Raw genomic sequence first — 27,739 nt, 5'->3', positions numbered from 1 at the left:
TATCTTTTATATTTTATTGCAATACTTCAACTGCTAAGCAATATCTTCAATGAAATTACGAAATATACAGAGTGGCAATAAATACAATCTTCATTATTTGATACAAAATTTTGTACAAGCAAAAAATCTTCAATATCTGCGACAAAAAAAAAATAAAATTTGTAAAATCTCGAAAAACCTAGGTATATTTTATTCAATAATTTATATTGTTAGTTTTCACAAGAAGTATAAAAAACAAACAGGTGAGTCTACATTTTTTAACATAAATAAAATAAAAATCACTAAAACACCAGAGGGGACAGTGGGTATGATTGTACATATATTTTGCTAAGTTTGCCGAAATCATTGGAAACGCCGGTGAACAAATTATTACAATCTGAAAAAATAATACCTGGTTATTCAGAGTCTGTTAGAAAATCAATCGAAAATTATAATTCTCCACAATACAAAGGACATCTAATTGAAAATAATTCACACTGGTTTCAATTAATCCAACCACAATTCTGAATAACCCTGTACAACATAAGAATTAACATTTCGTGAATACACCCTAAACAGATATTTTGTCAATTAAATAATATGTACAAGTGTTATACAGCAGGATAATTGCCATTATAAATGATTATTTGGAAAATCTGAATGACAAGCAGCGCTCACACCTTAAAATATTATAACAAAGATGTACTTTCGAGTGTTGTACCTTAGCCTCGATGCGGTGTACAAACGTCCTTCCGAGGGAATCTAAGATGTCATCAGTCTCAGTTGTAGATTTTGATGGCTTTTTCAAGGTAGTTGAACCGCGACCTCTTTGGCGCTTTATTCATGTGGTCTAATCCTAACCAAGGCTTAGGGCTACCTGCTGAAATAAGATGTATTACTGTTTTCACCAAAAATCATCATAGATTATCGAATCTTATTGAAAAACAAACTGTATAAGTTTCAACATTATTATTATGAACATTCTCATTATTGAAACTCCCATATATGCAAGATACAATTCAAAACAAATATACAAATTTTAATATCAAGGATTAACTCCTCTAAAATACTCAAATTTTTTTAATATACTATTATTTGAAGCATCAATGAGATACTCTTGAATATTGTAAAGAAAATCATTACATAATTTAAGAAAATGCAAAGTATTGATCCTCTAAATAATTTCATTATATATTTTCTATTTTTAGTTATTCATGACGTTTAAATAATACAATTCAAAATTGGAGCAAACACATCTCAGTGTATCAGAGCCACCTAGAGTAGCACAATGAAAAAACCACATGATCGATAGAATTCGGAGTTACTATCTAAAACTAGGGGGGCGGCAGAAATTGAGAAACACATAAACAATTTCAACAGAAAGGAAGAGGGGAATTATCATTTATTAAGCATGGCTACCTGTACTTAATTATTAATTATTATTATCATTACTCTTTATTACCAAACAATACTCTTCATAGTACAGTCAGTCACTTATAAAATACAAAGCAAAAAAAAATACAAAAATAGAGACAAGTCACATTTTAAAAACAAGAAACTGGAAAACAAAACGAATTATTGATGACTATTATTTGAAATATATTATATGACTTGACAAATTATTACATGCAATCAGACCAGAACTATACAACAAGTCACAACCTATATGTTGTCTGTTGATATAAAAATTTCCTATTCTATTTCTAGTGGAGTGTGTATGAATACTACCTGTGTAGGTTAACTGATCACTCAGATAATTTGACAACATATTGTGTTTGATTTTAAATATAAATATTAACATATTCAGTGTTATCCTTTGTTTAGCAGACATTAGAGACAGTGTTTCCAACATGTATTCAACAGATGTGCGTTTATTACAACTTAATATTGCCCTCATGGATCTGTTTTGAAGCTTCTGTAGTCTGTTTAGATTTTCATTGCTCACAAAATAGAGTCATGTACTGCAATAGTCAAAGCGGGGTGCGATTATTGATTTAAAAATTGTTAATTTTGTATATTCACTCATTTAATTTTTCAATCTATACAAAAGATGAATTTTCGTGGCTATTTTCTTCTGCATATCAAGGTTCAATTCTTGATCTAATACCACTCCCAGATATTTAAAAGTTGTTACCCTTTCAATGATGACATTATTAATATAAAGATTCAATGACAGCTGTTCATCTTGCAGTTGTCTTAAACGATATTTGCTACCTATTAACAAGCATTTTGTTTTATCAACATTTAACTTGAGGCCGTTGTCACATAACCACTCGATTATATTTGATAGTTCCTCATTCAAACATTCTGAGATTTCATTTGTTGTCCCAGAACAGTACAAAATAGTGTCGTCGGCAAACAATTTTATCTTACACCTTTTAACAATATCATTTATATACAGCAAGAATAGCAGTGGACTCCTGAAATTACATTTAAAGTACTGGATGTCACTTGATTATATTTAACTAGCTGCTTCCGATATGTGAGGTAATTTGTGAACAAATTTAATACTTTATAATCTAGTCCATACTTATTTGATTTCATTAAAAGTAACTCAATGTTGATCGTCTCGAATGCCCTTTTGAAATCCAGAAAGACAACATCTATAATACGTTTATTAGATAGCTCAACTTTCCACGAAGAGATTAGAAATTGCAGTGCAGTCTCACATGTATGGGATTCCCTAAATCCAGATTGTTCATTAATCAAAATATTATGTTTTACTATAAATTTCATCAATTGTTCTTTCGCTGCAATTTCTAACATTTTCTCATAAATTGGCAGGGTATTTATGGGTCTAAAATCAGATCCTGAAAGGGTGTTTGTGATTTTTTCAATAGGAACGATGGTGGCAATTTTCCAACCGTCAGGAAATGTTCCAGTGGTTACCGATAAATTTATCAAGTCCAAAAACCTATTTCCCACATATTTATCAGGCCGTTCAATTCAACTGATAGGAACGAAGCCTTGCCCATCACTACTGTAATAAATCCGGAGATCCAAACCAATACTCTAGTATCTACTGTGGTGACAACTGAAGCATTTTGTTGTCCCATGGCCTTTGATATTTATCACAGTAATAGATGAAACGTCATGCATGAAACCTTCAGACCACTGCCAATGAACCCAGAAAATATCTCCGACGATGTTGCTCAATTTTCAATTTATATATGTACTATTTCTGGAAGACCTTTAGTATCATTATTGACAAAGCATTCACCATACCTCAACTTGTAGGCATAAATATGTAGAGAGGTATAGGTATATGGCAAAGATGTCTGTGAACCACAGTACCTAAGCATGGTGTATTGATATAAATTAACTTTTTATTGTGAGTTTATAAATCAGTGGTAGATACATGTAAAATTGGAAAATGAGAGTTCCATTACCCTGTCAGACATCTGATAGCTTTTCCTGTACTGTAGACACAGAGATATAGGTGTAGAAATAAAACCAGTTTACACATCCAAAACAAGCACTCTTTCCGAGTCACCAGAAATGCAATACTTTTCTTCTGAAGATGCTTACATGGTTGGTGAAACCCCACGTCAAGAAGAATATTACATTTCTGGTGACTGGGAAAAGCACCTGTTTTGGTTTTAGTCTATGCCAGTTTTACCTTTCATTACTGTTGTATATTTATAATTTGCATGTTTCATGCTTTTTAATTACTCACAAATCTACTATCTGAAGCATATAAGTCAGATTCCTATCAGGTACTTCCTGGACTAAATGTTTGTTCCCAGACTTTTCTAAATTGGCCTAAGGAATGTGTAGAACTAACCACTCACGCTAAACAACCAACCCCATGAATATTAAAAGATCTGGTAGTATTTCTCAAACATCTCGCATATACAAAAAATATAACAACTTTCACATCATTTCAGATACAAACTGAAAGAAAAAAAACATTTCGAAACAAATACTTTCATATGAACAATGAAATACATGCAAATCATATTTTTCCCACTCAAAACATTTGTTATGGAATTGAAACAGATATCATTGGAACATTGCACAAAGTAATATATGAAAAAATATCGATATAAAATATACAAATATAAGTATTGGATAATGGCCACTAATGGATGAAAAAAGAAGTCGAAATTGAAAATTTGTTTGGTATTAACAACAAAATAAACATTATACAGAACAAAAAAGTACCTTTCACTTATTTTCATATGTTTTCAATGTTTTGTTGGCAGTTCAAAATGGTTTTCTTTGTATGTAATCAATAATCTGTTCATAATAATGATAATAATACCTTTTACTGTTTAAGTTAGGGAAATACAATGTATATTAGAGTTGAACAAAAAAAAACTTACAGATCATTAGAAAAAAAAGTTATCATTGAACAGTTAACTATAATTCATTTTATAAAATCATTATAATTTTAATATCATCATTTTAGTTTCAAAATGAATTTGTTGGAAAAAAAGTATTGTATGCTAAAAGTGTATTCAATTTTTGCTTGAAGTGCTTAATTTTTAACAGCTATAAGTCAAACTCAAGCTAATTTTTTTTCCATAAAGTAGAATGATACGTAATCAAAAATATGTCTATTCAAAAGTATTATATAAACTTACCTTGACTAGGAGGAACCCTAAAATCAGCTAAATTCACAAAATAATCTTCCTCTTGGATGATTTGGGGTCGACCCATTGAAACAATTACAAACTTGAACTTCTCCCATTCTTTTTCTGGCACAGCCAGCTTTTTCTGGATTCGTTCTGAGAGAAAAAAATATATAAATATCTGGATATCACCCACAAAAAATGACTGAACATTTTCGCTCATAATATTTTTGCCATACCTTTAACTTTGAGAAACGGTTCTCCTTGTTTGAGCTTCACGAGGAAAGGTATACCAAACGTCGAGAAAACTTCTTTGTGGAAGTGAGCACAAGGAACAAGCATCTCATCGTCGGCGACCTGCAATTCATCCCTCGGTATCTCTTCGACCCTATACATTTTTGTCGCCGCCACTACTAATGATTCCAGTGGCGTGTCATCTTTCGGCCCCATCGACACTTTGTTGCCATTTATTTCTGTTAACCTGAAAATAATAACAATACAACTGAAAGAAGGTCTAGGAAAGACAAAAAACTGAATCTTGTGTAGTATACCACAAAAATTGAATCTTGTACCTCTTCTCTCTCAAAAGCTATTTGAAAAGTAATGATAATAGTGATCATGTGAAGGGGGTGGTGATACTGTATTTTTTGCTGCTAGGCCGACTTTTGAATTTTCCATTTTCTCCCAACTTTTTATGTTACGCATTCTAACAACTTCGTATATATCCTTTATTGGATTATCATATTTTTCTCGACCAAGTGTCAGTTATCCATGAGACTGCTTACCTTCTGTGATCCAATGCCTCACATTCACATTAGTCATAATGGACTGCTTTTGTTCCTTTTCTACATTGTCTTCGGCAAAGGTCTGTGTTATACAGTCTTACTTTGTTCAGGATATTTCTAAACGGACAGTGTTTCAGTAAGTTGCCCTGTAATGGTTCCGAGGTGATCTCTGATCTGGTGAAGCAGTTTTTTATATTTTCTTCTCAGTCAGGACCTTTTTCCGTGCTCTGATTCCATACTAATGATTTTGGTACTCTGCACAAGTGGTTCTGGGTCCATTAATAAAGCTGTTGATCTGGGTCTACCACACTCATCAGCTTTTTCGTTGTTCATAATTCCTGAGTCAACTATTTCTGTCTACCGATTCTTCAAGACTTTCTTATAACTCTAGCTTGATGTCACTCTTTAGTGTCATATGGTCATCAATTATGGCATATTGTCTTTAAAGATGCGACATATTTCCAATCTTTCATATGATACTGTATTCAAATTTATTTTTATCGAAAATTCTACAGCACTAAAACAAATTTCAATTGCATTACATCATTGTGTTGCAACTGCCTTTCCTTCAAGAGTTATAAGTATATTAGGTGCTGGTGAAAAAGTATGATCAACTGCAAAAAAGTACAACCAAACAAAGATAAGATGCGTGATCAAAACATGATCACCACGCACATTTGCATCTTTTGGGTAAAATAAGCAAGCCTCCTCACGCTGGCCAATCAGATTTAACTGCAATCGGCTGGTGAAATTCATGTTACAGTGTCAGAGTGGTCAGATACGTTTCAACGCCTGTGGTGTGTACATATACGGTATTTTGAAGTTTAAAATTTTCAAAATGTCAAGTACTGATACTTTCGAAGAAACTGCTAATTTGTGTCCTTACACTCCAAAAAATTTCCTATACCCATCCGCATATAATTAAAAAAAAATCGGTCGTTCCTTAGTGTGACCCTGTACAAGCAGCCTTGTCTGGAAGATCATGTGCACTATGTATGATAATATTTTGGAGCACTCTGTTGCTTAGATGGGCAGAGTATAGTTCTCAAAATGGTTAGGAAGGAGAATTAATAATTTTTCGTGATTTGAGGTTTGCAGCTCTGTGGGGTTGACATCATATACACATCTGTTAAAGGATTTTGTATTTTGTCTTCGCACTTGCTGGTTTGCATTCGTCTCTGTTTAATTTTATTTTTATTGAAAGTGTTCAAAATAAATTCGTCAAACAATTGGCGCGTAAAAGTGATATTTCTATAATCAATGGAAATTTCCGTCCAGTTTTCAAAAAGTATTCTTTGTTGTCTCTTACAGATAGAAGAAAAATGTCAGATATATTAATGCTGTACAAATTATTCAATAAACGTGTCGATTGTCCTATGTTGATAACAAAAATTTCATTGAATACACCTTGTAGAGACTTGCGAAACCATGGTCTCTTTTCAACCCCATTTAGAAAAACCAATTCAGGGAAAAACTCTCCTTTATGCAGAATTGTCAGATCCTTCAATACTCATTGCAATGACATTGAAAAACTGAGGTTACCTTTCCTTAGATTTAAAAAGTATGTGAAATCTATTTTTATTTTTAATTAGTTATCGGTTCTTCAATACTGTTTTTTTAAATTTTTTGTTAATATTCATTACTATATAGTGTAATGTACTTAGCATTTATACAGGGTGTAACTGAATAAGTGTAAAACATTTAAGGAGGTGATTGATTCCTCATCGAAAAAAAGATAGGATCTTTCATATAAAGAAACTTCATTGGAGCATCCCTTGTTAAGATACAACCCCTTAAAGGGGGTACATAAAATGTGTATAACAATTTTTTTCACAAGCACTGAAAAAGTTACAATATTGAAATTAACCTGACGTTTTGTACTACCAAAAAGACACTTGGCCAGTAATTTATTTGGTTTACCCCATGACTGTAAGGGGTGGAAAAAGCAACCCTTAAAATTTATTTCCAATGTAACTTTTTGTCTTATCATTTGTTTACCATTTAAAAATTTATTTCCGATAGCCTGTTTCATTCTAAACAAAAAATGTCTCTTGGGTTTTTTGCCCAAAATAAACCAGTTTGCAGCAAAAAATTATTTTAGGAACAACTACAGAGATGCATCATCATAAATTCGAACTGGATTTATTGTTATTTTGTAGTTAGTACCTGCATTAAACGATTAAAGGGTAATAAACAAAACTAATTTAATAATAACAAAACACACAACATGTAGAAATCATAGTGAATGTTCAATATGTCTACCTTCAGACATTGCGCATGCGTCTAGACGTCGGCGCATTGAGCCACGTATTCGCTCAAATATTCCTGGAGTCTCTCTGATTACCCTGCACGCATCGATGATGCGGTTTCTCAAGTCCTCTACATCGCGAACAGGAATACGATAAACCAAATGCTGTAAATGGCCCCAAATAGAGAAATCGAGAGGATTGAGATCCGGTTATCGAGCTGGCCAGTTCTGTGGTCCTCCTCGACCTATCCACTGATTTGCAAATGTTTCAGTTAAATGCTGACGTGCTACTTGACTAAAATGGGCGGGAGCCTCATCATGCATAAAAAACATATCCCTTCTGACGCCCAAAGGAACTTCCTCCAGCAGTACTGGATGCACTTCTCTTAAAAATTGAACGTATGCCTCACCATTTAATCAAGGAGGTAGAAAATGAGGCCCAATTAAATCATCCCCAATAACTCCAAGCCACACGTTGAGAGAAAACTGTTCTTGATGGTTAGTTTCCACAAAAGCGTGAGGGTTTTCATCAGCCCATATGTGGTAATTACGAAAATTAATAATCTTGTCCCGAGAAAAACTACATTCATCTGTGAATTCTATCATCTTCAGAAAGTCACAATTTCTTCTAATTATTTCCAGCATCCGATTGCAAAATTCAAGACGGTTCGGAAAGTCTCGCGGTAACAGTGCCTGTACTCGTTGCATATGGTAAGGGTATAAGAGTTGTTCCTTTAAAATTCGAAATACCGTCATATGATCAACATTTAGCTAGAAAGCAATCTTTCTAGTACTGGTAGTAGGTTGTTCTTTAATCAAATTAAGTACTCCTTTCTCAAGCTGTGGTGTTCATATTACTCGATGGCGACCACAATCCTACGTTCTTTTGTCGAATGAACCATATTCTCGTAATCGTTGATGAAGCCGAGCAAATATTCTATGTGAAGGATGCTGTCGTTGAGGATACGTTTCAGCATATCTTCTAGAAGCTTCTAACCCATTCCCCTGCGACAGACCGTAAACGTAATGCATATCAGCCATTTCCTCATTTGTGTATGCCATTTTAATAACAAGTGAAACATTAAAGTAACAAATTAAGAACAGAACAACAACACACAATTAGTATTAATTCAATTTCGAAAATTCAAAAACTGACAGCGTCATACCAATTTAATTGTCACTATCGCTAAAAGCGATTTACTAAATAGATTAGTTTCTTATTTTCGCATTTATGACGATGTATCTCTGTAGTTGTTCCTAAAATAATTTTTTGCTGCGAACTGGTTTATTTTGGGCAAAAAACCCAAGAGACATTTTTTGTTTAGAATGAAACAGGCTATCGGAAAACAAATAATAAGACAAAAAGTTACATTGGAAATACATTTTAGGGGTTGCGTTTTCCACCCCTTACAACCATGGGGTAAACCAAATAAATTTCTGGCTAAGTGTCTTTTTGGTAGTATGAAACGTCAGGTTAATTTCAATATTGTAACTTTTTTAGTGCTTGTGAAAAAAATTGTCATACAAATTTTATGTACCCCCTTTAAGGGGCTGTATCTTAACAGGGGATGCTCCAATGAAATTTCTTTATATGAAAGATCCTATCTTTTTTCGATGAGGAATCACCTCCTTAAATGTTTTACACTTATTTAGTTACACCCTGTATTTTGTTTACTCACTATCTTTCATATGTAAAATGAGGATATTTTTTGGATTTATTCTGTTGGTATCCCTATTTGTGTAATAAATAAATAAATAAAAAAAAAACTTGAATTGTGGAAAATGTGAACATTGAGATCACATGAAAGTTTTATTTAAGGAAACTTTCGAAATTTTGCAACATTGCAGAGTGGTTTAGTACGTAATTTGAAAGACAGTTGAAAGTACCATATTAATAACATTACATACCAAAATATGAACAGTAAAAAGCCATTACACTTGCATTAGACTAGAGGAATGTCAAACTTTCCAAGATATTTAGAACAAAATATTAACACAGTTGCAAAGTCGGCCGTTCAAAAAAAATAATTAACCTGAAAACATTTACGCTTGCAAAGTGTATGCAAAGCGACTCACCTTAGTCTTCCTGTGCTGCCTTCTCCAAACTCAATTTGTTTCTTAGCTTCCTCCAACAAGTCTGCCACCGTCCCCCCTTTATTCGGATATAGCACCAATTCCTTTTCTTCTTTCATTTTAGGACCCACGTAGATGCATTTGAATTGTTTCTTATTTTCTAATTCATTAACACGAATACTAAGCTGCTGGTAAAATATCTTCTTGGGAACTTTTGGCTTTGAAAATACTAACAAGTCTTTTAGGGTACCCTCGAAGGTGCACCTTAACGGGTGACCCGGACTATCTTTATAACTAAAAAAAAAAAACTTCGCATCAATCCTATATATATATATAGGAAAGTTTACTTCATCTTCTTAATCAATATAAAAACTTCCTCTTCCTAAAAAAAGTTTTTACCTTCTTGGGATATCTTAGTTTCCAAGAACTATAGTTTGTTTGCTGCACAAATGAAGTTATTTTAATATACAGATTTACAAGTTACCATGAAAAGTGAATATGCAGAACGATTTCGCTGAGTATTTATTGATTTTTTATGTGTACAATCATTTAAATCAGAAATCACAAATGAGATTTGTTACAACACAGATAATAAAATTTATATAATAATAAGATAATATTTGAATTGAAGGGGTTATATTTTTAGGAGTGATTAATTTTTTTGGGAAAGAAAGTTTTTGGCTTTCTACTACTCCATCTGATACAAAAAAAAGGGATGAGAGAATCTTCCAAAGAAAGGAAGGAAGTGATCAATTTAAAACTATATACATGAATGTGTAGATCATGCAAAGAAGTAACTTTCAGACACAAACTGAAAGAAAGTCCTCCTGAAACAGCTACTTTCATATAAACATTGAATTACACGAAAGAAACTTATTCTTTCGAAACAAATACTTCTATATGAACAATTCTTATTTGAATTGAAGGGGTTATATAATTCAAATAAGATTCCTCTTGGCTGAGATTAAATCAAATAGGTGAATGAATGTCATTACGATGTCATCGATGACATAAGCAGATCAAGCTTATTCCGTGACATTCAAAATCGTAATTCATGAATGAAGTGTGTGTATTTTCTATAATGTTATCCAATTTGGTACTGAAGAGCCTTAGGGCAAGTGTCTTAAGGCGAAACATCGGTGTATACCAGTGAGGGTGACAGTGTTCTATGTGAGTACAATTTATTACCATTCATTCAAAGTAGAACTCATGTGAATGATATCTGATTCTTATTCCACAACAAATGTTTGAAATACAAACAATTTATTACCATTCATTCAAAGTAGAACTCATGTGAATGATATCTGATTCTTATTCCACAACAAATGTTTAAAATACAAACTGAGTGAGAAAAGTATCTTCTGTATAATTCAGTGTTCATATAGAAGTATTTGTTTCGAAAGAATTAGTTTCTTTCGTGTAATTCAATGTTTATATGAAAGTAGCTGTTTCAGGAGGACTTTCTTTCAGTTTGTGTCAGAAAGTTACTTCTTTGCATGATCTACACATTCATGTATAGAGTTTCAATTTGATCACTTCCTTCCTTTCTTTGGAAGATTCTCTCATCCCTTTTTTTTTGTATCAGATGGAGTAGTAGAAAGACCAAAACTTTCTTTCCCAAAAAAAAAGATAATATATTGACAGTATTAAAATAAAAGCATTCAAAACATTGAAAAAATTTGTAATGAAACAAAATGGTGATAATAAAAGGTCTAAGTAATCTAAATAAAGAATCTATATCACAGGTAACAGGGCAGATGCATGATACATATACTCCTCAATAAAATATAAAGATTAGAAGTTGAATAATCTTTCATGTTTTTTTTTAACTGGGTGAATTTAGCTTTTTGACCCAACAAGGTAGCAAGCTATAAAGATTTACATCCACTGAATTGTTCTTTGACCTTTGGAGTCCAAATTTGCGTCGTCTAATTAATTGACACACCTTCAAGTGTTGAATCTGTGAAAGTCGGTATTTACTGAGAAATCAATTTTTTTTTCAAGTATTCGAATCTGAGAAGACACGTTAAGTTTGTGACAAATATGATTTAAAGAGGGAGAAGGGGAGAGAGACCAACCTCCTTATTCCATATTCTTCCAATTTTCTATCCAAAATAAAAGCAGCACAGTAAAATCTTTACTCAAGTGGTATGGAGCAGCCATATGTTTTCCTTCCTCAAAATCATTTATAATAGTCAACAACTTTTTTCAGAGCTTGTGTAGATACGTTACTAATTGAGGGATAGTAACACATCACTTATCATCTGCAATTTCTCAATCAACAGGATAGAAATGTTGAAGATTTTCTGCAGTAGCGTAAGTTTTTGCTTCCATAATGATTGCAATAATTTATCTTCCATTTTACTGATGTTATTTTGTGTTTGCTTTCAGAAATTGACTGGTTGCTTAGACACACCAAAAATAGCAGTTGATATGGCCATTGTCAACAACATAATTTTTCAATGAGTGTGTTAACGTTTTTATCGAGACTGGATAAAAAGGATGAAAATGTGAGTAGACTGGACTGAAAAGACCAGGTAAAATTTGTTTGCCTGGGTGGAAACGATCAATGGTTGAAATCTATCAGCCAATAATGCCGGATCAGTGAAAAATCATGTACAGACTATGTTCATTTACAAGGAAACAAAACTATCAACAATATCAAACCTTTGTTCAAACTTGATTGATGTTTCTTCGTGACTATTACAGGTTTGGACTTCATTGTTATAAAACAGATTTGGAATCTATGAAAGAAAAAATAAAATTGGAATGAATGAGATATCAAGATTATCAAAAATAGAGGTCTGGTTATTTTTAGCGTTTTTAATTGCTTCAATATTCCATTTATTTCAACTCTATTTTTTATTACATGATTTCAAATCTGTTAACACTTTTTTTTTAAAGGAAGTCCTAACCTGTAACAATCAACAACATCAAAATTACATCAAGTAAATGTAAAATTGAAGTTAAGCTGTCAAACATACCTCTGGCATTTGAAAAACTGTAACAAATAAGGATCCGTCCCGACCCTTTGAGCAACCGCCCTGGCAAACTGATCATATGTCATCCTCTGCGACAGCTCCATGGTGAAACCTGGGTCATTTGGTATGCACTTGTCAACAAATGTCACTTCAACACGATAAAACAAATCTTTGAAATAGTCTATACAAGTAGGAAGATCTGAAAGTTCTTCCCGCTCCTCCTTTTCAAACACTATAATATCACCGTCCATTAATTCTTCCAGTACCTGAAATTTTAAATATCATTGAAAGATATTCGAAAACTGTTTATATCAATAGTGTTGTTAGGTCACAAACCTTATCAAGATGATCATTGAAAAAAGATTTTTTGTGTTTGTGTTTGGATAGTGGTGTTTTGACACAAACCTTTTCAAGAGGATCATTGAAATTTGTTATTTTTTCTATCATATTCGGGCGTATCTCCTCGTAGAGCAGCAAATCCGTGTCGGGCGGAAACCCAGCCCTTTCGTTCAGTAGAGGGATAATATCAGCTAGTTTACTAGTGACGGGCAAATAGCTGTGGCCACAATAGTGAATTTTCTTCTGCTTGGGGTCGTACATTTTGAAAAATAACAGTACGTCTGTTTCCTTGTCAAAAGTTGGAAGTGCAGTTTGTCCTGAATCTGGCGGTAGAAGTTCAAGGAATATATTCCAAGGGTTTGCATTTTCAGCTACATCGATAACAGTTTTGTGGAGATCAGTATCTAGGTCCAACACACTGGGCCTTATCGTTTGATTTGACCTATGAAATATAACAAAAGGGTATGTTAATTAAAGTGAAACAGAAACATTGGTAGTTTTTTCACAATTGTTGAACACAACAAATTTTATGACTTGAAAGGGGAATATTTCCAGTAAAAATTAGTTGTATCTGAAAGGAATTCTTACGTATTATTCAAGTAACACTTTGTGAGATTTACACTGAAAAGCTTGTAAAACTGTAACACGTGTTTCGCTATACAATAGCTTTACCAAGCGTTTTCATACTCATACTTGTATAGACTGATAAAGCTATTATTGTATAACGAAACTCGTGTTGCAGTTTTGCAAGCTTTCTAGTTGAAATCTCACAACAAATCATCAGTTGAATGAGTTATGGATTTTTATCAAGTATTGATCAATTCCATCATACACTTCTATGTATGCTCTAAAATCTTTATAAAGAGTTTTTATTGTAGTTATATTCTTTTTTCTGAAGAAAACTTGAATACTCATTATAATCTGATTTAACTGTGATGTTGCAAATGAAAACTAATAATTCAGTTCCGTTCAATTCTCCAACATTTTCTCAAATTAAAATTGACGACTGTTCAAGAAGTTATGATAAAAGAGTTCTTTTGAATGCAAACCAACGTATAGCCCAGTTTTTTACCCATTCATAAGCCAGTTTCAAATTAGTTGGTGCAGTGAATAAGTATGTGACGTGAGCATAACATATTTTAAATATTCCCCAAACATGTCTAATATGGATAAAAATTAGAAAAACAGTGTATACCAAATTTTCAGTGAAATTCAGGAAGAAGAACCCTGAAGTGGTTAATAAATATTATTATTATTACTATCAGCTAAGGTGTGTGGTGAATATTTTATGAACCAGATGGACTTCTACATATTATATTCCTAGATATTTCCATTCTAGTAAATGATTGCAGAAGATTAAATGCCTATTTCTCGAAAAAAATATGCAAAAACATGTTGACTAATTTAGATAATCACCGGATATAATAGCAAACTAAAAGTCAGTCTTGAATAAGTTAAGTTGTATTCGAATTCGATGTGGACTGTACAAGTACATTTTAAACTTTAGTCATGTGACATATGCCTTGCGTACTGACAATGTAGTGGATGATTGTGATGTATTCAATTTCTGTTGATTTCCAGAAGTCCAGTTTCCAGATTCTAGATTAAGCAAATTCAAGAGATCATCAAAGCTGTGGGGTACAAAGAGCTTAAGAAAAATAGCCTGACAATCAAGTTTAAAATAAGATAAGAACAAGTTCCGTCAAAAAAAAATTTGTATGAAAAGCCATTTTGACAAAAAAAAAAACAAACAGTCCAAATTATGTAAGTGAATTTGTTACCTGTAAATTTCAAAGTGTTGCATGTTGTGCTTATTTTTGTATGAAACTTTTCTATAACATGTATATTATTGTTACAAAGAGAAAAAGAGTTACTTTGACATATCCTATACAATTGTATATTATCTAAAGAAAGGAAATAATGTATCTGTAAGTCAAATGTGTATTAGAAGTATTCGCAAAAAGTCATGCAGATTTGGAATTCGGAATAATTATTGAAAGTTATTTCTTGTGGAGGAAAATAAGCGAAATTTTGACCTTTCTTGGGTAATTTCTCATTCGACATTCTGAAAAATGAAAATAGTAATGGAAAATTCAATACAAGATTAAAACGACTAACATTCTATAAAAACTATGGACTTTATCGAAAGTTATGTCAATGTTTCTGAGAAAAAAAAAAACCGTCACCTTCATCAGAATTAGTGTGAATTTACATAATCTGACCAAATAATTCTATCTACCTATCTATTTAGACCATTCTTTCTCAACCTGTGGTCCGCGGTCCCCTGGGGTCCACTGAGCTGAGAGGAGGTCAGAATGTTTCTTTTGAAAAATTCCGTAGGCACAAACACGCTGATCACTTCAATAACTTTGAATGTCTCACAATTGTGTCATATTTCTGTGCCTTAACGAGCTGAACTTATGTCTACAAGCAAGAGATAACATTGACCTCTATACTAATCGTACAATTAAAAAAAACTATAATCATTCTCCTACACTGGGAGCATTTTTTGAATCATCTGGCGGGAATAAGTTGCCAAGGCAAGTAGAAGACAAAATGAATAAACACCTCTGCTGTTTGAGGATCTTCTTTTCGGAATTATTTTCCAGAACCTGACAGAAATAACTGGATAGTGGACCCTTTCAACACAGATGTTTCAGATGTCATCGGTTTGATAACGGTACAGGAACATCAATTGATAAAAATACCATGTGATTCAGCTTCAAACCGTAATTTCAAAAAATCTTCCTTATCAAATTTTGGGGTAATTTAAAAAACAGTTTATAGAGAAATATCAATAGAATTAAGCACTGAAATATTTACATCCACATACCTTTCTGAAAAGGCATTATCAACTATTATATAAATCAAAATCACATACAGAAACAGATTACAATTGGAATCCGATTTGAGATTGTAACTAAGTAATAACATCAACTGAAACATAACTAAATGAGTTGCAAAAAATCAGCACCAACCTTCACATTGAAAAAGTTATTTTTTTTACATTGCTAAACAAAAATTCCTCTTATTCTTATTTTTTTAAAGGGGGCCCTTGAAATTGTGCTTAATTTTCTAGGGGTCAGTAGCCTGAAAAATGTCAAGAAACGCTGATATGGACCTACTGAAAAAATAGATGATGTTAAGGAAATTCAATGATAAGCACAAACAATAACATGTATCAGCTTAAAAATAATGTGACATCAGATGGAATCAATATACTGTTAATGAAAATAGTCACACTTGAGAAATGCAAAATGGTGGTTACAGATTTGTTTTTTATAATTATAATTGATTGGTGCAAGGAAAATGACCTAAAATTAAATATAGGAAAAACAGGGCTTATAACATTCAGCAAATCCCAAAATAGGCTAGAATCGATATATGCCAAATTGCTTAACAAATCTATTCCTGAAATAAGTGATATTAAATTCTTAGGGGTCACAGTGGAAAATAATCTTACATGGGACATCCATCTGAACAAACTTAACTTTACAGTAGGTCTAATCCGTGCACTAAGAGATCAAGTATCATTAGATAGTCTGAAGATATACTATTATGCGCATATTCAATCTATTATTCAATACGGAATTATTTTCTGGGGATCATCCACACAGTCATATAAAATCTTCAAAACTCAAAAAAGGATAATTCACTGTATGTTAAAACTACCTCATAGATCAACATGTAGACCACACTTCAAGATGCTAGACATATTAACAGTTCCTTCAATCTATTTTCTGCAATTAGTCATGTTTGTCAGAAAACATTATATCTTCATGAGAAACAGTGATCTTTACTCAAACCAAATGACTATAAATACCAGACACAAGAATGAACTAAGCATACCAAGACATAATTCATCATTTTTTGAAAAAGGACCGCATTACAAAGCCATAAAAGCTAATCAATCTCTCCCAAGAGAAATTAGAAATACAGAAAACCACAACAAATTCAGACTCTCAGTCATTGATTATCTAAAAACCAAAGTTTATTATAGTTTCAACAGTTGGTGATGGGTCTCTATGCGATTGCACCATAACTGAGTACTGTGCAAAATTCTTTTAAAAATTATTTTAATAGTCCTTCTTAAATTATCCAACATGTAATGTTGACCAATTATAAAAATTGTGATATGGGAACTGTAGTTGTAATAAATATCACCTATTGCAAATCTTAACCCATTGACGTCAATGTAGATTTATAAGAAGGATATTACTATTATTACTATATTATTATTCAACTGTCTTATTTATTATTGTACTGTACCTTATTATACTATTATTATCATTATATATAACAAATATTGTAAATATCAAAACCTATTGACGTTGCCCTGTCCATTGTAGATTTATATGGCAATAAAGGATATTATTATTATAAACAGAGAAGTTATTTGAAATATTCCCATTCACTCAAAATTTTAAAAGCCTTAATGAAGTACAAAAAAATATGTCAGTGATATGCAAAAAAGAAACGAAGATTGCAACATACAATTGAACCATTTTAAGATACTGCAAGGATCCTTTTTAGGCCGTTTTATTTATTTTTTGTATCAATATATACTATATACAAAGTTTCACGTGACATGGTTCATTAGCCTACTATGTTAAGCCTACAAGGTTAAGTGGAAGAACAGGTTATTTTTATTGCGATGAAAATAAACTGAACTTCGCCTTTTATTTTCCTGTAATAAAAAAACTGTTAACTACCTAATATTGGAAATAACAAAGACGAATTATTATTATTATTATGTAGTATAATGTGGCATTTCAGATCAATTCCAGATAATCATTTTTGGTCTTGCAGAGAAAAAGTTTTTGTTTCCTTTTTGAATTGTGAAATGTATTATTGTCAATATACACTCAAACAAATTATATAAATTTGTCACATTTCGATCATGAGGATGATATATCACAAAATGTTGAGATCGAAAATGATTTCACAGTAAAATATGATTGAAGATGAAGATGGCATATCGCTCTCTGTACTCATGAACACAAATCCAAATATTGTAGTTTAACCGCGACGCCATGTAAAAAGTAAAAAGGGGCATAGATGGATTATAATTCCAAGGAGTCGTGTTGGAAGGTATTCATCAAACAATGTTGTGTATATTAGAGCCAAAAAGTAATAATTGTTGGAATCTCGAGAAAGAGCTAGATGATTCTAAATGATTCTTTGAAGATATATTAATAGATCAGATAGCTGAGTATATGAAGTATGTTCAAACAATAATGTGAATGTTCAAATTATGCGGGCAAAGTACATTCGTTTAGCGTTTTTTTCTTCTTCATTTTTCTACGTTGATACACACGTTTCGAACATATCTTCAGTTTCAGCTGTTTAGCGTGTTCAGTTTGTTGGTGAGAGGCATATAATTTGGAAGTGTTTTGCGCGGTCGGCGATTATCTGCTATCGAAAAAATATATCAAGGAATTTGCATAAAATTTTGTGTAGGAAATGTAATTAAGTGCCCAAAAACACTTGAAATGTTAACAGTGGCATATGGTGATTGTATCGAGCCAAAAAAATATTCACAAGTGGTACAAGTATTTCACAGAAGGTCGGGAAGAAGTGAATGACGACGCTTGCTCTGGACGCCCCAGCAAATCAACAACCGATGAAAATGTTGAGAAAGCAAAGAAAATTGTTATGGAAAATCGTCGAATCATATGGCATAGTGCATAAGGAGTTCTTACCACATGGTCGTACGGTCAATAAGGAGTATCATTTTAAAGTTATGTGCCGCTTGCGAGAAGCAATACAAAGAAAATGTCAGGTATCATGGAAAAACAATTAAAGGCTTTTGTATAATGCCTCAACCACTGTATCCACCGGATTTGGCCCCCTACGACTTTTTTCTGTTCCCAAGATAGGGGGACTACTTTAATGGGGACGAAATAGAAATTGATGAATAAATACATATTTTTTGAGAAAAATTTAAATTCACTTCATTTTTTGAAGAGACCTCGTACTAATCAAATGATACAACAAAAAGCAATATAGTATAAAAATCAGAACTCGTTAACAATAACAAAAACCAATAAAAATTATGTAATGGCCTTATTAGAATTATTTTTCTTCTCAGCGTCTATGAAAAATAATCACTTGAATTCATGCCTCATGTTCGATCCAAATATATCAGGAAATATTTATTGATCTGTCATGAGTGAAGAACAATTCAGTTTCCTCTCAAACTGTCTACGGTTTGACAATCAAACCATAAGACCTTCACTTTAAGAGTCAGATTCTTTTGCGCCTAAAAGATAAATTTGCTAATTTTTGACTATTAATGAACAACTCTTGGGATTCTGTGTAAGATGTCTTTTAGGATGTATATGCCTAAGAAGCCGGCGAGATATAGACTCAAAATAGTAATGGTTTGTGATTCTGGAACCAAATATATGATTGTTGCTGCTCCTTACTCAAGAAAATGTATGAAAAATAATTTTAGTTGGCCAGTTGAACAAAATCACAACTTTGTTCAACTGGCCATTGACCAAGATCCTTCCGCTCGTGTTACTTTGCTTTCAATTGCTTTTATTTACATAAGACTTATTTTACAATACTTACTATGTGAATGTATTGACAAAAACAGTCCACGGGTCGAATCGGAACGTAACTATGGACAACTGGTTCGTGTCAGTGGATTTAGTGAAAACAATGTTAGCTAATCCTTAAAAATTGACTATCGTTGAAACATTGCATATAAATAACGAATAAATACTACAAGAGTTGCTGGATGTGACACATCACAAACTCAAAACCTCTATATTTGGATTTGACAAATTGTTTCATATGTACAAAAAAAGTACTTTCATCATCAACCACACATGATCAACCCTCCATATCTCCTTCATCGAAAAAGCCCAAGTTATTGAGGTTAATAATGAGTCTAAAGATGGGGTCGATTCTATTGATCAGATGTCTGCCAACATGAGTTGCAACCAAAAAACTAGACAATGGTCGTTAGGAATCTTCTGTATATGATGAATATGAGTGAAATAAATAGTTGTATCACATGTAACCATAAAAAGCTAGTCAAAAATGAACAGTACATTTCAAGACAACAATTTTTATATATTCTTAGCATGCAACTTACGAGACCATAGTTGGAGCACAGAACGAAATACAAAAATTTATTTTCCACACTCCAAAAATTTTTGAGCAAAATTTTGAATTCCAAGGCTGCATTTAACGTGTGATTCCGTGTTAGGAATCACACGTTAAAAGGTAAGACCTCGTTAATCCCTAGCTCGCACAAGTTTCGACTTCTGAGGGTTGTCGTTCGTAGGGGTGCGACAGCTGGTGAACGGAAAAACAGATTTTAAACAGATTTTTTTTAAACAGATTCATCGAGGCAAATAATACTTCATAAAGAAGCTAGAACCATTTGTCCATCAAAAAAAAGAAGTGCAAGGCAATGCGTAACACTGATCCACATTGTGCACTCAATTTTGAAAAATATTCTTGTTTTTCACCACATTATTGTGTTTTTGTTTGGAATACATTTCATTTTTAGTCCGCCATTTTACTTTAACAGTTTTATGGTAAAATGAAAAGGTCGTGTAAATTTTACGATAGGATAGTAATTTAGCACATTCAAAACACGTTAGCTCTCTAGGGTTAATGAAAAAATACACTTTTTTATGTAATTCCATACATGCAATGAAATGCCATATCAATACTAATGGCCGGACATTTACCAAGTCTGCATTACTATAAGGAAAGATCAATCAAATTGATACAATTATAATTGGTGCAAGGGGACCATTTCTCAATTATTTTTGAGGTTTTATTCTCTCAATTCACGTTTGAATTTAGATTTTATAAAAAGAATCGAGGAATAAAAAAAGGGAAGAAAATATGAAGAATTAAATTTATATCTCAATATACGAAAAAAGTATCTCATACGACTCAAATAACAGATTTTTTCATGGTGACGAAATTTCAATATTTTGAAAATTTAAAAACTATTATATCGTCAAAAAGATGGTAACTGTTCTCACCTTGTTATGTAGAAAAATAGCTGCTACCATTTAAAAATATTCAAATAAATTCAGAATGAATCTCAGATATCTTGCATTAATTAATTTTCAGTTACCATTTCAATTTTTTTTGTGACATTTGATACTTTTTCCGCAGCTTTACTTCTGGACCCTTTAGTCGACCGCTCTCAAAGATCATTTAATACCCATGTCCATGGCTATATGTCTTGAGAATTGTATAGTAAAACATGTAATATGTACTTCCCAATTTATGGTTCCAATGAATTTAGTGGTATACTAAAAAAAAATATTGAAACGTAGAACTAAAAGTTCTGGCATCTTACACTAAGCACGCCAGTATTGATTCATGACACTCATATATACTAACCGGGGCAGAAAATACGGATTTCTTCAATTCAATGACTATAGGAAAAGTAATTGTTTCAAATTATCGCCTTCTACAGATAATTAAATTTCAATTAATTATGTGAATCAGAAACAGCAAGATCGAATGTAGTTTGGTTCAAAGCAATCTATCTTTCAAAGTTTTCTATCATTCTACTTCTTCTAAGAGAAGCTTTTATTCAACTTCTTGTTCATGATTCAAACCCATGATCAAAAACAATAGAAAAATGGTCCGCCAAAACGACCGTAAACCTAATAAACATCCAAAACACTACAACCTCTGGCTGAAAGGCCACGGTCTGATCTGCTCAGGCGGGTACTTGAATGAGTCGGCCAGCGTTTCCATTAATTCTGCGATGCTTGCCATCTTCTTGATCTTGAACACCCTGAAGAGAGCACGCTCAGGATCATACAGATCGTTACCCTGGTGGCCATCGAAGGAGTCTTCTAACAGAACGTTGACGGTCATGTACAGGTGGGCCTCGTTTCGTTCCTTTCTCCGAACCTGAAAAATGTAAAATATGTTATTATCAATTAATTGTAACAATGTAATATTCATTTATTCGTTTCACATAAAAATTTCAGACAAAATATGGGAAAAGGAAGTTAAGAAAAATTTGTAAATTATAGTTTACCGATATGTTACGATTAGTTGTAAATAGTTGACCGCTAATTATTAAATTAGGGCAACTCTATTTGTGAAACACCCGATATATAGTTCCAGCCGACTCGATAAGTTTTTTTGAAAGAAAAAAAAGGAACGTTTTTTTTCTTTCGTCCGTCCGCTCTAGGGCATTCGTGAGTGAAACTGAATGATAACGTTCAGAAGATTTGATTTCAGGCAAATTCTGGTTTTCAAATATAAAATTACGTCTTTTGACGGATATAAACCTGCCGTGCCTTGTTGTGATATTGTGATTGGGTAATTCTGCTGTGGAGCGATCTTGCAATATCCTTATTATCGATTGGGATGAATTTTATCGAATGAATTATTTCTTCCGGACCGTTTAAAAACATCTCCGGCAATGTTAGGGCAGTCGAGCATTGGGAGGTAACCGTATAGTTTTGTCACTCATTAGTTCATTTTGGCACGGATGTATCGCGAAATCAATTATTTACGAGAATACCTTCTTTTAGATGTTTTTCTCTGATATGGTAAATCAAAATTTCGCCCGGACGGTGCTACCTTTGAGAACACGTCGAAGTGGATGGGGTGAGACCTTTTTGAACTTTATTGCTTTGTACGTAGCGACTAAACCACAAATTTTCCGAAGTCATATGGATGGTGGTGTTCCTATTTCGACCGTGTGGACGTGGAATTAAGAGCTTTTCACGAATTTGCATAGTAGCGGGCCATAGGAATCTACACATCACTAGCAGCTAGATAAGTACCGATCAGAAGTTTTATTAATGGTGTTGTTTTTGCGGGATTCTGACATTATTGTTTACGAAAGCAATGAACCTCGCTGAATAGGTGTTTCCGAATAGTTTTGTCTTCGCCTTTGTATGAGCGTTTAGTTTGTAGTATAAGTGAAGAATAAATCCGTTGAACAGGCGTATTTTGGGGAAGCAACATTCAACGTTTTTATTCTTGTTCCTTTGTGGTATTCCACCTTATTGTTTTCGCGTATCTGGATTGTTTAGTAGTTTCATTTCAGGTTTAGGCTAGTCGGTGCACAAGAAACTACTTGGCGCCCTTGTCATCAATTTTTTTGTACATATTACTAATCTGTCTGATTTAACCCACGGCCCTTACGAGCAAGCACATTACTTGCCGTACACAAAAAAAAAAGGACAGAAGTCTTATTTCTAATGTTTTAAAAATAAATCTCTCTGATAGATTTTTTTTATTATTGAATTTAATGTAATAGATAATAAGAAAATATATATGGTAAAGTCCTCTGAACCTTCATTGTGTATATTTTTTTCTTTGCATTGTCTTGAAAATGCATCTATTTCTGTTAGGAAGTAAAGCTTAATTATTATTATTACCTGTTCCATTCTCTTCTCCTCGGCTAGTCGATCAGCTAGTTCAGTGGGTATGTCTGCATCTGTGACCTAACGAAAGATGGTTATTAAAATAATACTTTGTGAGAAGATACTGTTTTGTACTTACTTCTTGAAGAACGTTCTGGAGTTCCGAATCCCTAATGTAAACCAACATGTAAGCGTTAGTGCAATGTTTAACAGTCATGTTCATGTCTTCATCATGTCCACCATAGTTGTGTTCCAAAGCCTCTTGTTTCGTACATCTTGACACAACGTCATCATCGAATTTACACCATTTTCCATCTCCTGAAAATGATTCAGTATGAATTGAATTAAGAGCATAAAATTTTGGCCCTTCACTGAAGTATAAAACTTACAATGAGCTAAAATGAATTTTTTATATGCAACGAGAAATGTAAAAGAGTCATTTTGCAACAATGACAGTTCATTAGATCAAAAAGGTATTAGGTACAGTATTCTGCTATTGCAAAGAGGTGATGTTTAAATTACCTAATGTACATTGTTTCTCAAATTTTTATGAAACACTTTTCGTCAGCTACATTATCGAAACCTGTCAGACAAATCGTGGAAGGGTCTCTTTTCGCAACAGGAATATAAAAGATCCCACGTGGCATGAAGAATTCAAGGAATTTTAAACAATTCCTGCTTGGGATGTTTCCACATCCACCTCATCAGATCTTGGTCCTAGTGATTGATTATCATTTATTCTCAAACATAAAAAAGAAACTACAAGATATTCAGTTCGGAAGTTTGAATAAAGTAAAAGTTGTTATAAATGAATGACAGATATTTTGGATTGTTTTATTAGAAGGTAAATCTGAAACCTCTGGCTTAGAATATATCTCAAACGAGCACTTCTGGCGTCTTACATATTGAGATAAGTGTATTCTAATTTATGGATATTATACTTAAAACAGTCTTCTAGTTTGATGAAATATTGAGTTTCTGCCCGTTTATGTATGTGCTCTTATATTTTATTTATATTTTCCATCTGGAAAAAGCGGAAACTTAGCTTCTACAAAAAAAATGAAGATGTTCTTCAAAATATTGTTGTATTATTAATGCAAAATCTTTCTTATTCAGGATCTCTTTGAAGATTTTGAGTCACTTGATTCCACATATCTTCCTATCACTGCCTATAAACGTCAGAATTATTCAACAAGATAAAAAGTCATTCAGCTGAATGTGACCAGAAAAATGTGAAATCTGCCAAATCTTTTGAAATCTCTGTTATTACACCAGTATTTATATATTGAGTGTAAATTGTGCGGTTATATTGCTTTGTTTGTCACCATGTCAATAAGTAATCTAGCCGATTGTGAATTGAGCTTAAAACTTAGGTGTGCTATTCCAAATTGCTAGCAAAGACTCCTCTCTTGTGGTGTTTTTATGCTTCACTACAATCCTTGGCTTTACATTGCAGCAAGAATGACACAATTAAACAAGTTTCACTGGGAATTACTAGATCATCCACCACACAGCCCTGACATAGCACCATCAGAATTTAATCTTCTTCCCAAACTGAAGGAATTTCTTGGTGCAAATTGCTTGGAAAATGACACATGATGAAACAGTTACTAACTGGTTTGATGGCCAGGAGATGCCACGACTTGAAAAAATTGTGGCTGTGTAGAATAGTGAAAAACATTGAAATGTTAGTTTGTGATATAATTTAAATTCATAAATAAAGTTTTCTTTACTCCATTACAAAACAGTTCTTACTTGAATGAAACAGTTACTAACTGGTTTGATGGACAGGTGATGCCACGACTTGAAAATATTGTGGCTGTGTAGAATAGTGAAAAACATTGAAATGTTAGTTTGTGATATAATTTAAATTCATAAAGTTTTCTTTACTCCATTACAAAACAGTTCTTACTTGAATGACTCTTGCTTATTTATATAAATGGATCTATTTATTGAATAACACATGCACCCATACACTTGAAAAAATGGTGAGTATGTAGAATAGTGAAAAACATTGAAATGTTAGTTTGTGATATAATTTAAATTCATAAATAAAGTTTTCTTTATTTCATCACAAAACAGTTCTTACTTGAATGACTCTTGCTTATTTATATAAAAGGATATATTTATTGAATAACACATGCACCCATACGTAAACAATGATGGAATAATAAATCACGCATTCAATCACGAAAGCTAAGAATTACCAAATACATATTTACCAGATTGTAAAAATAATGACAATATTCAACATCATCAGAGTAAATATTTCCGTGAAATTTGTCAATTCAAAATTGAATGATGTAAATGAATAAACAATTCAAACCAATGAAGTAAAGAGAATTGAAACTTTCTATGTTTTTAACCACTTTTATTTGTAACTAACGTTACTGCAGTTTCGTCCAATAAGGACATTTTCAAACTTATACATTAAACTAACTAACAATGGTTCATTATATTAGCCCTTATATACCACCCCTGTAGGTACTAACTAAATCGATTTGATCATTTAGTTTACTCACCAGTTTAAAAATTGGCACATCCGCATTATTAACTGTAAATTCAGGTACTCAATCAAGCCAAGTACCTCTATCAGTGTCTACAGGGGTGGTATATAAGGGCTAATGTAACGAACCATTGTTAGTTTAATGTATAAGTTTGAAAATGTCCTTACAGGACAAAACTGCAGTAGCGTTAGTTACAAATAAAAGTGGTAAAAACATAGAAAGTTTCAATTCTCTTTTCTTCATTATGATTTCCTACCACGTAGTAACGACTACATCCATCAATTTAATTCAAAACCATTTCAGAGGTATATCATTTGAAAATAAGGAAAACCCTCCAAATCTCAAAGACTTGTATATTGTACCTTTTAAAAAATTAATTGAGGAGCTACTTACAAATATGATATATTATAGCATAGAATTTTTATAAAGGAATACAATATCATGATAATTGTTTTCACTGCATTTCGTTGACTTTATTTAAAGATTTTGTGAATATTTATTTATATAATAGTTGTTGCCCGCCGCTCAACCAGCGTAGAATTTGGTTTGTCACATTAAGTTTCGTGAAAATATTTTTTATTAACTCAAAACTTCAGACTTCCAACTTCAAAACTGACAAAATTCAATACAACCTTTAAACCTCTATTTTTCCCCCTCCGAGGTGGAAATTCCTGGTTCCCTTTCTTGATGCTTATTTACGCTATACAAATAACCTACCTGCAAATTTCAAGATTCTAGGTTCGGTATCTTCGGCTGTACGTTGATATAAGAGCAGGCAACAGCGTGTAATTTATATTTTTACTTTAGAAATATAGTAACTTAAAAAATATGCCAAGTGCACTAAGTAATGAATTCGAGAAAAGAATAATGTTACCTATAAAGAAATTCGCAAAACTAACACAACTGGCAATGACGTCTGCTCGCGTTGTCGGCGATAGCGCTTCATTGCTTAGACTGCCCCTCTACCCAAGCGCATCGTCCCCTTTCGTCTTACAGTAGACGCGACGTGTAATGGCTTACTGCGTTGCGTCAAGTTAATCTTATCTTGATAACTTTTAAACGACTCGTCCAAATTACTTAGTGTAAAAGACAAAGTTTACCTATATTAAATACCTAAAACGACAATTGTATCAATTTTTATAAGAATTTGACGAATATTCTAAAATGTGCATTGTAAAAAAAGTATCCAATTCAATTATATGTATGGCTCAGTATTTTGCATATAGTGGCTACCACATAAGAGGTACATATATGCCAAAATTACAGAAAACCTTTGTAAATATTATCGTAGTCTGTATGTTATTCTGATGTATAAGCTGTATTTATGTAAAGTTTCATCTAAATCTGTTCAGTAGTTCAGGCATGAAAGAGCCTCAAACATACATACATCCTAACAAACTTTCACATTTATATTAGTATGGACAGATGTATATTGGATGTTTTTTGTTTATTTTATTCATTTACAGACTTGCCATTATACAATGAACATATAAATAGTGTGATTGAAAAAATGAACAATTGAATAATAATATGGAATATAAAAAAACAAATATCAATTAATTATTAATAATAACAATCAGCAGTTTTTTCATAGTAGGTCAATACGTTTAACCTGATTTTTAAAAGAGTACAAGGATGAATCAAACAAATCAATATAGCTGCTATTATTATTTGCTAACCTAAGTATTCTAGTGATGGTTTCATTTAGGCCATACCTAGTAGAATGGTAAGGAACTTTTAACATATCTGACACTCTGGTTCTTCTTGAATTTACATTGAAGTTAATCATTTGTGTTACAAATGGACAGTTCATATCACCATTTATAACTTTATGAAGAAGTCTTAGATCAATTTCAGCTTGGCGGTGCTCCAAAGTAGAT

At 32.6% G+C, this 27,739-nt stretch overlaps 1 protein-coding gene across 8 annotated transcripts in view; it reads right to left on the bottom strand.

Annotated features, from left to right (window-relative positions):
• The window catches only part of Usp7 (Ubiquitin-specific protease 7), a 35,330-nt gene continuing 7,591 nt past the window's right edge, over window positions 1–27,739 (bottom strand). For 2 of the 8 annotated variants that reach the window (XM_074183272.1, XM_074183256.1), the window contains exons 8-16: window positions 23,492–23,670; window positions 23,368–23,433; window positions 21,651–21,880; window positions 12,977–13,421; window positions 12,644–12,906; window positions 9,663–9,953; window positions 4,793–5,034; window positions 4,566–4,709; window positions 1–859 (exon numbers count right to left, since the gene is read on the bottom strand). In XM_074183272.1, the coding sequence (XP_074039373.1) occupies window positions 759–859; window positions 4,566–4,709; window positions 4,793–5,034; window positions 9,663–9,953; window positions 12,644–12,906; window positions 12,977–13,421; window positions 21,651–21,880; window positions 23,368–23,433; window positions 23,492–23,670 (1,961 nt within the window). In that variant the 3' untranslated portion in view covers window positions 1–758. The remainder of the gene's footprint in view (window positions 860–4,565; window positions 4,710–4,792; window positions 5,035–9,662; window positions 9,954–12,643; window positions 12,907–12,976; window positions 13,422–21,650; window positions 21,881–23,367; window positions 23,434–23,491; window positions 23,671–27,739) is intronic. The other 6 variants (XR_012467448.1, XM_074183268.1, XM_074183267.1 and 3 more) reach the window with 6 other exon arrangements.

The sequence above is a fragment of the Leptinotarsa decemlineata genome, unplaced genomic scaffold (genome assembly GCF_025532065.1).
Source record: "Leptinotarsa decemlineata unplaced genomic scaffold, Ldec_3_MD MMD2_P_RNA_scaffold_2, whole genome shotgun sequence".
NCBI lineage: Eukaryota > Metazoa > Arthropoda > Insecta > Coleoptera > Chrysomelidae > Leptinotarsa > Leptinotarsa decemlineata.
The sequence above is the reverse complement of the archived record's forward strand: the minus strand, read 5'-3'. Positions and strand labels throughout refer to the sequence as shown.